The sequence below is a fragment of the Equus quagga genome, chromosome 20, assembly GCF_021613505.1.
Source record: "Equus quagga isolate Etosha38 chromosome 20, UCLA_HA_Equagga_1.0, whole genome shotgun sequence".
NCBI classification, from domain to species: domain Eukaryota; kingdom Metazoa; phylum Chordata; class Mammalia; order Perissodactyla; family Equidae; genus Equus; species Equus quagga.
In genome coordinates, this window is record NC_060286.1 from 34868736 (window position 1) to 34884381 (window position 15646).

Below are 15646 nucleotides of genomic sequence, written 5' to 3' on the forward strand. Positions count from 1 at the left end.
AGATCTGAACCACCAGCCTTGTAACCTAAGAGCTTCCTGAGTAAGACTGACAGGACCCATGGCAGCTAGGAGGTCGAGTGGGAATTTGAAGCATTTTCCTTTCATGCATGATAGAGGCAGCCAAACCAAAAATAATGGTGCAACGGAAAAGAAAAATCAGGCTGAGGAGAAGTTGAATTTCTGCCCAACTTCACTAGCTAATTTATAAATAAAAACAAGCTTCATCGCCAACCTAAAAAAAAAAAAGACCCTATATACTTGTTTTCTAAAGGTCTTTCTTTATATTGCACTTTTAAAAGGAACACATTACCAAATGACTAAATGAACTCTAATGATTAGCAATGGCTCATGAATGTCAAATAATTAAAAATTCATAACTAAATCACCATGTTAGTGAATGAGTATATTTAAATATATTTCTAACTTGTAAAATTTATTAAGTGATTTAATTTTTAAATAACTGCTGTGAAGGTAATAAAATAACACCACAAAACATATTTCTTATCCTGTCAGAAGCTGAAAAGTTTGCTTTTCCATTGGCGTTTCTTAGAAGACAGCCTATGTAACGTAACCATTTTTAATCATAAATATGATTTGATTTGATTTATTGTGTTTTCCTCTATTTTGATGACAAGTTGTGGAAATGTGGCATTTGGAACTTTGGAAGAGTCAATGAAAGCCCTCTAAGCAATCAATAACCCAGTTTTTCAGGAGCAAGGATACTAACAGGTGGCCATGTAAGAATAACTTGTGGTAGCGCTAGGCCCCAGGGGAAACTGAGTCAGATCCTAGAAACCAATACTTAGATTAAAGAGATTACAATTTCTATATGAATTTTCCAGCCTTTTTATAATCTAAGGGATCAGGTTGGGACATAAAGTTTATTTATTGTTGTTTCTTGTCAATTGAGTCACCTGTCAATTTTGAAGATTAAGAATTGAAGTAACATTGAAGGATGTTCTTGAGATTCAAATAAAACCACAAACCTTTTGTGACATAAACATCTTTTATGTGATGTTAATTACAAATAGGAAAACTAAACTTGCCCCTACTATCCTATGCCGTTAGCACTGAGTATATTTTCTAGACTCAAGTTGTTTTCAATGCTTATTTAAATAGAGTTGTTGTTGATTTTTAAGCTATGAGGTTGACCAGGCATGAGCAGTCTGCTCCAGCTCTCGGTGGGACACCTGAACAGACTCCAGGTGGGTACTTCTGACGTTGAAGGGCCATGTACAAGTGCCTATCACAGGTGGACAAGGTAAAGAGTACCGTGTCTCTAACTGGACCAGAGTGATACACTTAGGATTTGCAAGCTCGAAGGGTCTTACCCCAGATGCTCAACAGTTTGAGCCCCTGATGTAGCAGTTCTTTCCATCTTAATACTGACTGATGACTTGATCCGGTTAACTTTTGGTCCAGTGAGAAGCATCATGTTACCCAAGTATGCACTTTTCCCCAGAGAGCCAATGACTAGAACTATACATAGTACGAATATTTGTATGTGTATTTACACATAGAAATATTATGTTCATGTATATCTGCTATAGGAAAGACATACATTTCATTTACATTTTAAAAGGTTATACATTTGAACCACCATCATTCACTCATCCCCTTAGCCATTCCTGATTCTTTGCAACTCTGCATGCATTTCTGTCTCTCAGAGAAAGAAGGATTTCCCTTGTTTGGAGGACCATAGGACCATATTCAGCTCAGTACAGGGTAACTATCGTTTGATGTTCCATGATAGAATACAATTTAACATGAAGTATCCTAAAGGTTGAAGGGACACTGGCAAGGCTATTATAGACTGAATGTTAACTACACAGATGTTGCCACCACTCTTTGGGAAGATTGTAAAGTTTCCAAATACCTATTTATTTGTCAAAACAAACTTGGTAACTACCACCTATGTGTCATGCTATAGAACATTTGGTATTTCATCTAAGAATAATTTTAAGATAAACTTTTCAGAATGGTACTGAAGGAAAATTCCAAGTGAGGAGACTTTCAACAACGTGTGTGTTATTTGTTATAAGAAGGACGCTAGAAAGAGAAGCAGTTAGGGGTGGGAGAGGAGGAGAAGAGAGAGAAGCCCAAGGATTATGAATGCAGATGTTGACCAAAGTATATTTGCTCCTTTAAAATTGATGAGAAAAAAGGAACAGCAAACACGTGGCAGAGTCCCTCTACCTCGTTTTGCACATTGCTCAAGCCTCAACTGTGCCGGGCTTTAAAAAAACCGAATAAAAAGAAGAATGTCGGATCCTGAGCTTCACTGCAGATGTGAATCTACCCAGGCGCCCTTCAGTTAGGTGTTTTCAGATTGGTCATAGACAATTCCACGAGTTATCTTTATTTTACCCCATCTTTTCTTTTTGTCTTAGGGCTTAATTGAAAAGCTAGTGTTTAATTATTATTACCTATTTTAACAATCCAACCAAAGGAGTCCTCTGACATCTCTTTGGTAAACATGCACATACGATTCTTGAAGTTAAGAAAAGCCTTCAGGCATCTAATTGTCCCAGAAAAAGTGCCCAGTGGGAAAATGGGGCAGATAACAGCATTTAAAAATTAAATATAAAGCTAAACTTCTGGAAAGATAATTTACACACCACCACCATAAGCAAAACTTGCTTTGATTTGGAAATAAGCTGGCTCATCTTATAAGGCAATTTCAAACTAGTTTTTCATTTTTGCATTAGTATTTACTGGACACTATTATTTGCTGGACGCTGAAAATTTTAATTTGCAAGCAAAGACCTGCCAGGATAATTGTAAGATTGTATGGGATGGTTTAAGATAGTAATTAAATAGAACCCAAGGAACTTGCTACTTAACGAACATACTTTTGTTTGGTGCAAGTAATGAGCTCCTCTGTGCAAGACCTCATATTGATTAGGCCCGAAATAAAGCAGATTCCCTTTAATTATGCAGCAAGACTTAATTTTAATTGCTGTTTAGGCTGAACTTTTTGGCATTGGATTTACAGTTTATGGCTCCCTGATCTTAGCTTTCACATATTACCCACGGCAAATTTTGCAACAGAAATACCCTTATATAGAAGGTACACTCTGCAAAGCTAGTGAAGAGCTGCATTTCTCTGTGACTTTTATGAGTCAAATCAAAGGGCTTTGTGTGTATATAGAAAATTCATAGAACTGTTATAGCTGAAACATTAGAGATATGTAAATATTCTCATTACAGGAAAGGAAACAGAGGTTCTCAGAAAGGAACAAGTTTCACAAGCTTATTGGTGACAGATCTGGGTCTCGCACCAGATGTCTTGATCTCTCTTGCAAGGCATGGGTGGTAAATGCTAGCAGGAGCTCAGCATTTAATCCTAATTGATGAAATATACAGTCTCACCTGCTAATCTGAAATGGGTATAAATATAATTAGATATAAGGTGTATTTTCATTGATGCTGTGGGAACCAGGAATTCTTTGTCTTTGGTGATTCAGAACACCTGTTGAATATTAATTGAATATATTGCAGTAGTTATGGTATCACAGCACAAAACTGAACAAATGATATCAACCTTATAAACACAAGAGCTGAATTATATCTTGTTGCTCATCCCCTGGAATGAATAATTAAACAATAGTAGGTAAATAATAATAATACTTCATATATGTATAGTACCTCTTTATAAAGAGCATTTTTATGCAAATCACCAAAGGACCGTCCCAGTCAGGACCCGCAGATTGGTGTGGAGCTGTCCCAGTTCCTCAAGGGACATGGATGTTCTCAGTTCTATTCCAGCCTGCAGAGAAATCTTGAGATCTCTTGGTCTGAATTTGTATCAAGAGAAGGTGCCCAATGCTAGGTAGCTTTGGTGTAACTCTCTTATGTTGACCTTTCCTTGCCTTCTTCTTAATGTCCCAGCCTAAAATTCCAAATTACTTCTCTTTGGGCTCTCTCTTTTTCTTTCTAGAGATGGTTTATAATTTACTTCTTTGCTAACTTGCAAAATACCTTTTGATCATTAAATCCAAAGAGTATAGTTGTTTTTATAGGAATGCTTTTGTTTGACATGATCGTTTTGGGAAACGAGTTTCCATTCAACAAGCACTCATTGGGCACCTGCTGTACTAGGAAATATGAAAAGTGCAAAGATACATCGGAAATTTTTATACTCTGGACTTGCTTAAAGTAAGGGAGATAAAGTAGGCAATGAGTAAATCTCATCTAGAGTGAAAGTGATGGGACTACGGGATGGTTCACGTCAAATGCAATGGGAAGAGAGCTAGAGGCCATGGGGACGGTCTTGTGTACAGGTGGCTGTTCAGCCAGGCCTTGCCTAGTGGATGGGATATAAACGCACGGTGATAGGATGTGGGATAGCAAGAGGCAAAGGCAGGGATGGGGAGCATACGAGGGAGGGAGTTAGTGGCTGGCCCAGCTTTATGGCCCTTCTGTGGATGTGCGCACACAACAGAATTGCTGTGAATGAAGCTTTCAGTTGAGTTAGTGAGCTAGGGAGAGCAGTGAGGTGGTGTAACCAGAACTACCGACATAGTGCAACCTCATTCATAGAGCTTGATCATCGGCTTCAAATGCAGAGAAAGTGCGTGGAAGGGCTCCTTCCTTCCTCTATCTGATTGTCACGTATTGGTTTGACAGAGAGGTCAGTGAGTCGACTTATACAGAGGAATGTTCCGTATTTCCCTTGCCACTTCCTTGCTGTTTGGGGACTTCATCAGTTTTTCTCCTATATAGAAGACAAGATCTGAAATATTTATTTGGGTTCAATGCACTTAGACATTTATGAATACTAAGCATCAACTATAGGTCAGACACTGCCCCATATTCTTTGAGGGATATAAAAATGGACAGGACATAGCACTTGCCTTCAAGGAGCCTTTCTTCTTACAGGGGAAATAAGGCAAATGCATACTTAAAAAGTCCTCCCTTACTTAATAGTTATTTGCCACATGAGAGTTAGGAAATGCTAAAGAAGTTTTCCTCCATTCTTCCCTTCCTACCTCCCATCTTCCTCCTTTTCTTGTCTTTGGAGATTTGCAGAATTTAGGGATCACATCCAATTGCTGAGAGGAGGGTGGGCATATGCAATAAGAATGGCGTCTGAAAACCAGATCCATAGGATAAAACTGGGGGTGGAGGTGAAGGACCACCTTGCAAGGTGAAGAGAGCACCATGAGCAAAGACACAAAGACGCGATGAGATTCACTAGTAGCCAAGCCTATTAGAATGTTGAGCATTTGGGTGGAGTGAGAGGAGCTAAGTCTGGAAAAGCAGATCCTGATCCTGCCTGGTTTCAAATCACCTGAAAAAATAAACGTGGGGTTTCAGTTCAGTTGTGCCACTCTGTGGACAGAGTGTGACGGCCCCAGTTCAAGTTAAAGTGATGGCAGGCATCGCTCTGCCTCCATGATTATAAAAATGCTTATATTCTTCTTTTCAGAAACGATCAAGTCAAATCTCTTAACATGTTAAATCTTGAAGGTTAAAACAGATATAGGAATTTCATAGACTAGAATTCAAAACTAGTGTTTTAATTGTCACACTGTAGAGAAAACATTGCAGGCATGTAGTTTTAAAATGGAAATTTCACTCCCTTTATAGATAACTAAAACAGTAGTATTGTCTTTATCAATAAAGAAAATTTCAGCTTTTCTAAGCTCATTTTTCTTAGGGATTTGATTAAGATAACTTTTCTTTTTTGGTGAGTGTACCACTTACAAGCTTGCACTATTTTAAAGAGGAGTAATATCCAAGGCACAGACTTGCAAAGCCCACACCTAGGGGAGTAAATTTTTGCAATGGAAAGCTATTTTTTTCACTTTACGCAAAGGTTCCGTTAACTAGTTGTTTTTTCAGTACATTTAATGATTTGGTACAGATCACTCATTACTGGCTGTTCAGGGAAAGCAAAGTCAGAGCAGCAAACTTCAGCTAAAGCACTGAAGATCAGTGGAGACACATCTAAAGAGAGAACAGGGCATTTTTGACATGATACTTAGTCTTTAGGAAAATATGATTTGATGGGAAAAGCTAAGGTTACACACTTTTTAAATACATGTCTACTTAAATAGAAAGAAGAGCTTTGAAATATTTAAAGATGAAGTCTGATTTTCTAGACTTGAACTGGGACAGAATGAAATGGGGGAGGCAGTGTCCTTGTTGGGCCTTGCCTGGAGCTCCCCTTCTTTATTGAGGCCCTTAGAGTCTCAGGGTTATAGAATAAAGGTGCAACTCTTTCTCAAACACTCCCTAGTTCCGTTTTTAACTTTGAGACTTTGGAGTCAAGCCAGTAAGGACTTGGAGGTGGCTGAGTAGGCCTGAGTGACACGTGCTCTCTTAACCCTCACCCCCCAGCGCTAAGTGAATTGAAGAATGAAGCTGTATGGTGACAGCCATCTCTTGCTGCTGCAATAACGCTGAATCCTGCAGGGAGCCTAGATTCCCACGCTTGTCACATTCTTGGTCCAAGCTCGCCTAAAGCAATAACCTCCTTCTAGCTGTAAATACTCTAGAGGGAAAAAAAATCGAGATTAAGTATTTTTCAATGCTGAAAAGATAGTTCTCTAAACATTTTCTGTTTTGTTTTATGAGGATTTGCTTGGGTGTTGCTTTTGGTCTGATCATCTATTTCAGACATTTAATTTAATTACAATATACAGTGATGCTTCACATTTCTGTCCTCTTGCTGAAAGAGGCTTTTCCACACATATCGCTTTTTTCTTCTGCTGGCTGATGCATGCCTAATAAATCATGATAATGTTAACAATTTATTGATCCTCTCTGCATGTGAAACACTGTAATAAACAAATCCTTAGGTTTTACTTGAGTAATTCTTGGTAAGAAATTCTCTAAAGTACATTGCACATATTTATTCCTTCATGAACAGACTCTGTGAGACAGAAAATGTGGTTGATGTCCTAGGGTCATATTGAAGTTAGTCCATGTTTTCCCTTACATTCGAGGCTCCTAGCCTTGGTTAATTCAGCTGCCTCTTCACTCACTATCAACCATCCCTTCTCAAGATATCACTTTTGAACAGAGCAACATTCTTATGATCATCTGGGGAAAACTAGGCAACCAGGCTTGTTACCTTATGCGCAGTTCTAAACTTGTAAATTCTGAATTTGACATCACCTTCACGCCACTGCTCCAGAGAAAAGTGCTTGGGCTTGAGACGCTGATTTCCACAGTCCCCAGAAACATTTCTCCTATCTTGCTTCTCTTGGCTGTGTCCTGGAAGGTTGAGAATTTGCCAAATTAGTTGAGGAGTTAACAGATATAAATTACTACCTGACTCTTTGTTGTATCCTTTATCCCATAATTACAATGGATATAATCAAGGTTTGGTTTTAATGCTTTGTAACCAAAGCTTGTCATCATTTAGTAGAACTTTTCCTCGCAGGATGACAGACGAGAATGCTGGTGTGCGGATCCAATCCACCAGGCAAAAACTTTGTCTTTAATTTAGAAATTCTGACGTTGCTTGTCAAACGAAGGACAAACACGCAAAGAGTGTTTTGAATAAGCCCCAAAACATAAGTATAGAGGAACAAATCTTAGTCTTCCTTTACCAAAAGGCCTGAACTAAACCAGATCAGCAGAGGCAGAAAAACAAGGGAAGACAGGGTATAATTTCTGACTTTGAAAAATAACAGAGAAAGTCAATGTTAGGGAGCTGCTCAGATGTAATTATTTCTTAGCTTAACAGTAAGTCGAGGGCTAAGGTATTTTTTCTTTCCATGTGAACTTTCAGCTCACCTTCATGTGGTCTTTCTCTCTGTTTTTAAAAGTTCATGCTTCTTTCTTTCTGTGTGTGTCCCTCCCTCTGTATGTTTCTCATTACATGCAGCAGGCCTGATAATTTGCTGTTTATAATTTTGACTACATCATTCAAAGAGTACACACTGCTAATATCTCAGGATTTGGAAAAGAAAACTCTTTGCACTAGCTGATTTATGAACATAACTGAATTGCGATAATTTAAACAAAATAACCCACTGGATGTTTTTCTGCTCAGTGGATTTTAGAATATTATTTTTGTGGTTATTCTTACATGCTTATTTTACAAAGCTGGAAGGGAAACTTATCTTTCTTTATCACTGAGGAAAAACTTTGCCAAGATATTTAAAAATTCACTAAATGCAAAGTTTGCTTAGTTATTTGTCTTGTTGTCTGCAGATAACCTTGCTTTATAGTGCCTTATACTTATTTCTCTTCCCTATTGCTCCCAAAGCACTTGGTCATTGATGAACACAGTAACTTCCACCTCTGGACTAATGCTTTGCTTACTAGGCCACATTATGCCTTTAAGTTTGTCTAGAACAGAACTTTTAAATATTTAGTGAAAGCAGAAATAACGGTGCTTTATCAATAAGTGAGATTTTAGTGTAAACTTACTTGTGGGGGAGCCACCCCCCAATGGCCTTTCTTGTACTGACAGGACAACAATCCCCTGAGAATGACAACACCATCAAGGACCTGCTCCCAGAAGATGCTGGGATCGACCACCAGACAGTTCACCAGCTGATTACGGTGCTCATGAAGTTCATGGCCAAGGATGAGAGCAGCGCTGAGTCAGACATCAGCAGTGCGAAGGCCTTCAACACGGTCAAGCGGCACCTGTATGTCTTGCTCGGCTATGACCAACAGGAGGGCTGCTTCATGATTGCACCTCAAAAAATGCGCCTGTCAACTTGCTTTAATGCATTTATTGCAGGAATTGCCCAAGTAAGTGTAAGCTTTCAGGAGTCACGCCGTTAGGCTTTTAATAGAAGCAAGTCATTAGATTCCATTTAGCCAACATCGGTTCAGTATAAAGGCTTGTGCAAGTTACTTTATTAGGCAGGGTTGTATGGAGGGGAATTTAAAGATGAGTAAGACTCAGCAGCCTGATGTCATAAAAGGAGTATTGGATTTTTTGTAAAAACACGTAAGATAAAATTTATCATTTTAGCCATTTTTAAGTGGACAATTCAGTGGCTTTAAGTATATTCGCATTGTTATGTAACCATCACTACTATCTACCTCCAGAACTTTTTCATTATCCTAAACTGAAACTCTACCCATTAAACAATAAGGGAGTGTGAATTTTTGTTTGTGAGGTTTTTTTTAATCCTTTTCTCTTTTTTGGCTTCAAGTGGAGATCTGAGTTACTCATACAACTTACTTCATGTCACATTATCATCATTGGCTTTTCCATGTTTGTCTGCTACTCTTAACTTATTGTATGCCATGCTGTATATTTACCATGCTTTAACTATCCAATCCCCCAATGGTGGACACTCACATTGCTCCCAACCCCTCACTACTGCAAACAGCTCATCAGTGAACATCCTTGTACATGCACTTTATCCACCAAGGTGAGAATTCCTTTGGGATATGGATTCAGGAGCAGAATTAATGGATCACCGCATATATGTATGCCTAATTTGACCAGTGCCACAAATTTCACTGTCCAGAATGGCTGCACCAATCTGCAGAGGGTGTAGAACCTGGGGGTCGAGAGACGTGGATATGAATTTCAGCTCTGCCACTGTTATTAACTGTTACGGCCTTAGACATCCTCTGCTTGTTTGCTCATTGGTAACAGATTTGTTTTGAAAAATTAGAGAGAAGATTTTGGAAAGCACCTTAATCAGTGCCTGTCTCATGTTAGGAGCTCAATGATGGTAGCTGCTATCAATTAGCTCAAAGAGACTATAATGTAATGAACACAGATAAGCAAAATGGGAGCAGTATTATGTAGTTGTCTCTTGCTGATGCTGATAACTAGACGGAGCACCACTCAGCTATCTGTGATAAAGAGAGGATACACCATGTCAGATACCGACCCCCTTCTCCCTCACTTCTCTTTCTAAATCCACATTATGCATATTTATTTTAGAAACCTAAGCAAAAAATTAAAATACAAATCTCCAGGAAACCTATGACAAAAATAGCTTTCTATCATTTTGGCGTATACTGCTGGCTCCAAATTTACATACATTCATATATAAATGCATACATACATATGTGTGTATATGTATAAATATATGTATATGTATATGCACATGTATTTTTTGCAATAATGGAATCATATTATACATACTGTTATATATGTAACCTTTTTTAAACCTAAAATTTATTATGAACATCATTTCATGTAAACAAATTTGTATCATATTCTACTGAATGGCTACACAGCATTCTGTTGTCATACAAACAATCTTTTAACTAATTCCATATTGTTGAATATGGAAGTTATTTTCAATTTGGGGTGATTATAATGCTGGATATCTTTATGCATATCTCTTGGATCATTTGTCTGATTATTTCCTTAGGCTATATTTAATTGCTGTATTAGAGATGATGTGTTTTTTCTTTCTTCTGAATACATATTGCTAAATTGCTCTTCTGAAAGGCCATACTGAGTAAATACTCCTGCTGGCAGTGTCTGAGAATGCCCACTTCTCCACATGATTACCAATACTACGTGTTTTCATTGATTCTAGTTTAATTATAGTTAACAGTTTAATAGGACATTTTAATAGATAAAATTTTATTTTCAACAGCTAATTAAGTAGATAAATTAAAAAGATAATAAGATAATTAAGTAGATTAAAACTATTTTAATTTATAAGTTTTACAATTTCTTGTGAGGTTGGACTTTTCCTGCTTTATATGTACTGGCCATTACTATTAATATTTTGTGAAATGCCTTGTTGCCCGCAGCCGCAAAGGGCAAGGAATGACAGGTACCGCCAAGGCTACTTGGTTGTTTAAGCAATCAAAGTTTATTGATAAAGGGAAGCAGAACAAGGAGCAAGGATAAAGGGGAACAACATATCGGTACGTACAACGTCCACACCACAATCAGCTGGGGAAGTCTCACTGAGGAAAAGACGCTTTGCCTCAGACCTGGACAATCGGCGCTCCCACCCGCCTTACAAACTATTGGGACTTCCCCGGCTGATTGTGGTGTGGATGTTCTATGTACCAATTTGTTGTTCCCCTTTATCCCTGCTCCTTGTTCTGTTTCCCTTTATCGAGAAACTTTGATTGCGTAAACAACCAAGTAGCCTTGGCGGTACCTGTCATTCCTTGCCCTTTGCAGCTGCGGGCAACATGCCTTTTAAATACTTTGCCTATGTTTTGATGGTTCAGATTTTTCCTTTTGGCTTTATGTGTTCTTTATATTTTTCCCTCAGTTATTAATTTTTTTCCTGTTTCAGGTTATGGACTATAACATTAACTTGGGAAAACACCTTCTCCCCTTGGTGGTTCAGGTGCTCAAATACTGCTCTTGTCCTCAACTACGGCATTATTTCCAACAGCCACCTCGTTGTTCCCTCTGGTCCCTAAAGCCTCACATCAGGCAGATGTGGTTGAAAGCCTTGCTTGTCATCCTTTACAAGGTGAGGTGCTGTAGTCACTCCTTTTGTGGGTGGAATGATTCTTCTAGAGGAGAACACTTCAGAGATCTAAGTTGAGAATTTTGTAGGATAGTAATTTGACCTTCAAAGGAAGAACCATGCTGTACAGTTAGTGTTGAGAAGTAGAGCCATTGGAATGAGAATAGCAATGGAGACCATACCAGTGTATACTCTGCAGATGTTTAAAACAAAAAATGATGAATTGGAGGATATTGATCAACAATCTCTGTTTATGCTCAGAATCTCATATTTTATCTATGTATTAATTATGTCAGAAAATAAGGAAAATACTTAAAATTGTATTCATACACCAAATGTTTATGCCAGGTAATTTTCTTGAAAGGAATTATAACCAAGAACCGGCATGCATTGCTGTCTGTGGTTTGGTGCAAGAGGAAGGGAATATGGTCCCTTGTCAAAATAAGGCCATGATAGGAATTTATGTTCTTGCTTTTCTGTATATTTCTTTTTATCCCCAAGAGATACTGAGAAAAATATCTAGCAAGATCAAGTGGAAAAACTTACCCTTCAAAATAACCATTTATATTTTTCTCCCTCCATTTTATTGAGCAGTATCCATATCGAGACTGTGATATCAGCAAGGTCCTGCTGCATCTGATTCACATAACAGTCAATACTCTCAATGCCCAGTATCATAGCTGCAAGCCCCATGCCACGGCAGGACCTTTGTACAGTGACAACAGTAACATAAGCAGATACAGCGAAAAAGAAAAAGGTACTTTGCATATCTCAATTCTCTCCCAAACTCAGCTTAAATACGTTATACATTTATGGAGAATGTTTTTCTTAGGAGATAGAGGAGAGCCTCTAGACATTATTCTGGAGTCAAAAAAACACCTACTGCTTCATTAATATTCTAACTTTCCCATGAATGTTGCTGCTTTAATTTTTTAAATGAGCATTCAAGAGAAATAATTGATATGCTTCTAGAGCCCATTTCGTAAGAATAATATTTTGTAAAATATTGTCTGCTGTTTGGTTAAGGAGCCTTTGTAAGCTTCTTGCTTTGGGCCGTGACGTAAATATTGGTCAGCTCTCAGTGGAGCCATAATCTTATCTGTCTCTGGTTTTCTCTTAAACTTTGTGCTCACAGATTTGAATTTGCTAAAGTGCTTTTTCCTAGCCTTCTTATTCAATAAGAATTGATTTAAGGAAACTAAAATGAAACATGTTTGCTGCAGAGGTTCAAATTATATCCAATATCAACACTTTTTATGTTGATAGCTATTTTTGCAAAGGAGGCAGCAGAGTGAAACTTTAGATAGAGTAAAATTCCAGCCTGGATGTTTTCGGGTGAGACCTGAAGAATCAAGGCGTATGTCTTTAGTGCATGTCACAGGGTGACTAGACGTGTAAAAGGTGACATCATCTAATCCAATCCTGGGAGAAAGCCAAGTGCCCCATGACCCTTTTGTGGTGTTAGTAGATTCTGATTTGGTAGAACTGCTCTGCAAATACTTCAGTAGGATGCGTAGGAGCTGGTGTTCCACTGTTCGTTTATTGCTGAAAGATCCAGATGTCTAGGTTGGCCATAGAGAGAACTGTGAGAACTAAGTTCTTTAAGTTTTGGTACCGTTCAGATCCTTCCTTAAGAATATCTTATCTACCAGCTAAGGTCCTGGTTTCTGGGAAATTGGGTAGATTGAGTTAAACTATAGATGTCCTCAGTGTGGGCTCAGTGTCTGGGCCAAGCTTTCTAGATGGGAGGAGCCATCTGGAAGTCTTTCTGTCTCTCTCGTTCAGTACGTTTTGAGAATTATTTCAAAGTTATGTAATGGAAATCATATAACTGTTTCCTCGAAAAACTGTATTTTTCAAAGGAGAATATTTTTAAAAAGGAATTAAGAAATAAAACAGGTCATTGTGTTGCATCTCCCCAGAAACCTGGGAATCTGACAGGCCTTTTCATCGTTGTGCAAGTTCACTGGGAGTTTTCTACCCCATTTTAATCATTAACACATTTTTTATTTGACTAAAAAGATTAGTATGATACTTTAACATCTACTGCTTCAGATTTCATTTACTTCTACAGTACTCCCCCCTTATCCATGAGAGATACCTTCTATGACCCCCAGTAGACGCCTGAAGCCACAGATACTACTGAACCCTATATATACTGTTTTTTCCTATGCATACATACCTATGATAAAGTTTAATTTATAAATTAGGCACAGTAAGAAATTAACAACTAATAATGGAACACAACAGTCATAACAATATACTGTAATGAAAGTTATGTGACTGTGGTCTCTCTCTCTATCAGAATATCTGATCGTGTGTAATATTTGGCCGCGGCTGACTGAGGGTAACTGAAACTGCAGAAAGGCGCCCTTGGTTAGGGGGGGCTCCTGTAGTATCTTGTGTGTGAGGACAGAATCGGCCCTTAAAGCCTAACTCTATGCTTGTGCTCCCTTACACTCAAGAAACCTTCAATAATCATAATCACGCCTGAGCCTTATTTTGTCATATAGGTCGATAAAAATATAGGCCAAATACTACGATTTTAGTGATCCTCAACTTGAATAGTAGGTTAATTATGTTTATTGTGGTATTAAATGCATTTTTGTAGCCTTTTTTTTTTTTTTTTTGCTGCTTTGTACATAGCTTTGGGCTTTCCAAAGGATGAAAGAAGAAACTTTATTAAGTGAACTTCATGGGTTGTAGCCTAGCAACCCTTTCCTCATTAATGTGTTTTAGGGTTTATCTTTGATTTAAAAGTTGCCAAATGGGAGTAGAAGAGGACTAGAAATAAGCTTGATAGACACCCTAAGTGACCGGTTTGCTTATGGAGCCTCTGGGTCGTAAGAGTCAAAGAGATTTTCTAGGATTCATAATAGTTACACGTGGCAAACTCCTCAGAGAAGAGTCTTACTTTAATTGGGGGAAATGTTATTTTCTGTTTTTTTCTTTTTCTTTGTTTACTTTTTCAGTCCATTATCATTTGTGGAGCTTTTGGGATGACCAGTGGCTTTTCTAAGCTTTCTCTGTGTGTTGTGTGTTTCATTACCAAATGTAGAGTACAGTATTTTGCATTCACAAAGTGTAAGGTGCATGTACTGTTAGGCTGTGTCTATGCCAGTTCTCAAATCCCAGGAAGCCATATATTTTTGGAGAGGATGAGGTCCACTCATTTAATTTAATTTTCTTTTGCCAAATTAACCTGAAAATAGACCAAAAAGCAGGCAAGTTCAAGGAGTGTCACAGATTCCTGACATGTATATTATTCGGTTTTAAGTGCATTGAAAAAATTTCCCCATGAAGGTCCTACTGGAAGATTGAGATGCCTCTCTTGAAAATGCTGCCAATTGTCATATGGAAAATGAGAGGCAACCTTCTAACAGGTTGCTGTGTTCAACATATGGATAATTTGATGCCTGGAGAAAATACCAGGCCGTGGCTAGACTTGGGCTGGTGTAGAAACCACCCCAGCCTTTGTTCCATAATGCTTTCATTGAAATGCTTGTGTAGACACAGCCTAAGAGAGAATAACGCCTCAAGTGTAATTTTGACTTTCTCTCCCCAATTAGAAGAAGATAGTGTTTTTGATGAATCTGATATTCATGATACACCTACTGGACCCTGCAATAAAGAGTCTCAAACTTTTTTTGCAAGATTGAAAAGGATAGGCGGCAGCAAAATGGTGAAATATCAGCCGGTTGAGATGAATGTTCAGAGAAGTATGAATTTTTTCCTCTTAGTAATTTTATGCAGAAATGTTGTACTCTACCGTTTGTTTGGGGTGAAATCTTAATTTTATTATGTTACTACGCATTTTAATACCGTTGATTTTATATATATGTATGCACAAACAGTATATATATATACACGTTTATATATATACGTGAATTGACAGATGCATCGTTCCCATCATGACCGTCTCAGAGGGCCATTGCCTGAGTTGATTTGTTGTCAGATGTTTGCTTCTGTTCCACACAATTTGAATACAGTTTCCCAGATCTGCCTCAGCCAAAAGCGATCCCCTCTCCTGAGCACAAATGAATTGAGCTGAGGAATTATCCCGAGGCCTGATTTTGGAAATAAGATCTTAAACTGCCATTTTGGGTTCTTTCATCCAAAGTTTTCTGGTTTTTGAAATTAGAATGAACATTACAAACACTTGGCCAGAAAGTCAGCTTTGCCTTCTGGTGGGGCTGGGACTGTGGTTATGATTTATGCCAAGTGTGTGCCCAAGTATGAGGGGGACAAAAAATGGAGAAATCTCC

At 38.1% G+C, this 15646-nt stretch overlaps 1 protein-coding gene across 1 annotated transcript in view; it reads left to right on the forward strand.

Annotated features, from left to right (window-relative positions):
* The window catches only part of UNC79 (unc-79 homolog, NALCN channel complex subunit), a 195508-nt gene that overhangs the window by 99219 nt on the left and 80643 nt on the right, over positions 1 to 15646 (forward strand). The window contains exons 25-29 of the mRNA XM_046647730.1: positions 1140 to 1205; positions 8432 to 8718; positions 11202 to 11384; positions 11976 to 12138; positions 14951 to 15100. Coding sequence (XP_046503686.1) covers positions 1140 to 1205; positions 8432 to 8718; positions 11202 to 11384; positions 11976 to 12138; positions 14951 to 15100 — 849 coding nt within the window. The remainder of the gene's footprint in view (positions 1 to 1139; positions 1206 to 8431; positions 8719 to 11201; positions 11385 to 11975; positions 12139 to 14950; positions 15101 to 15646) is intronic.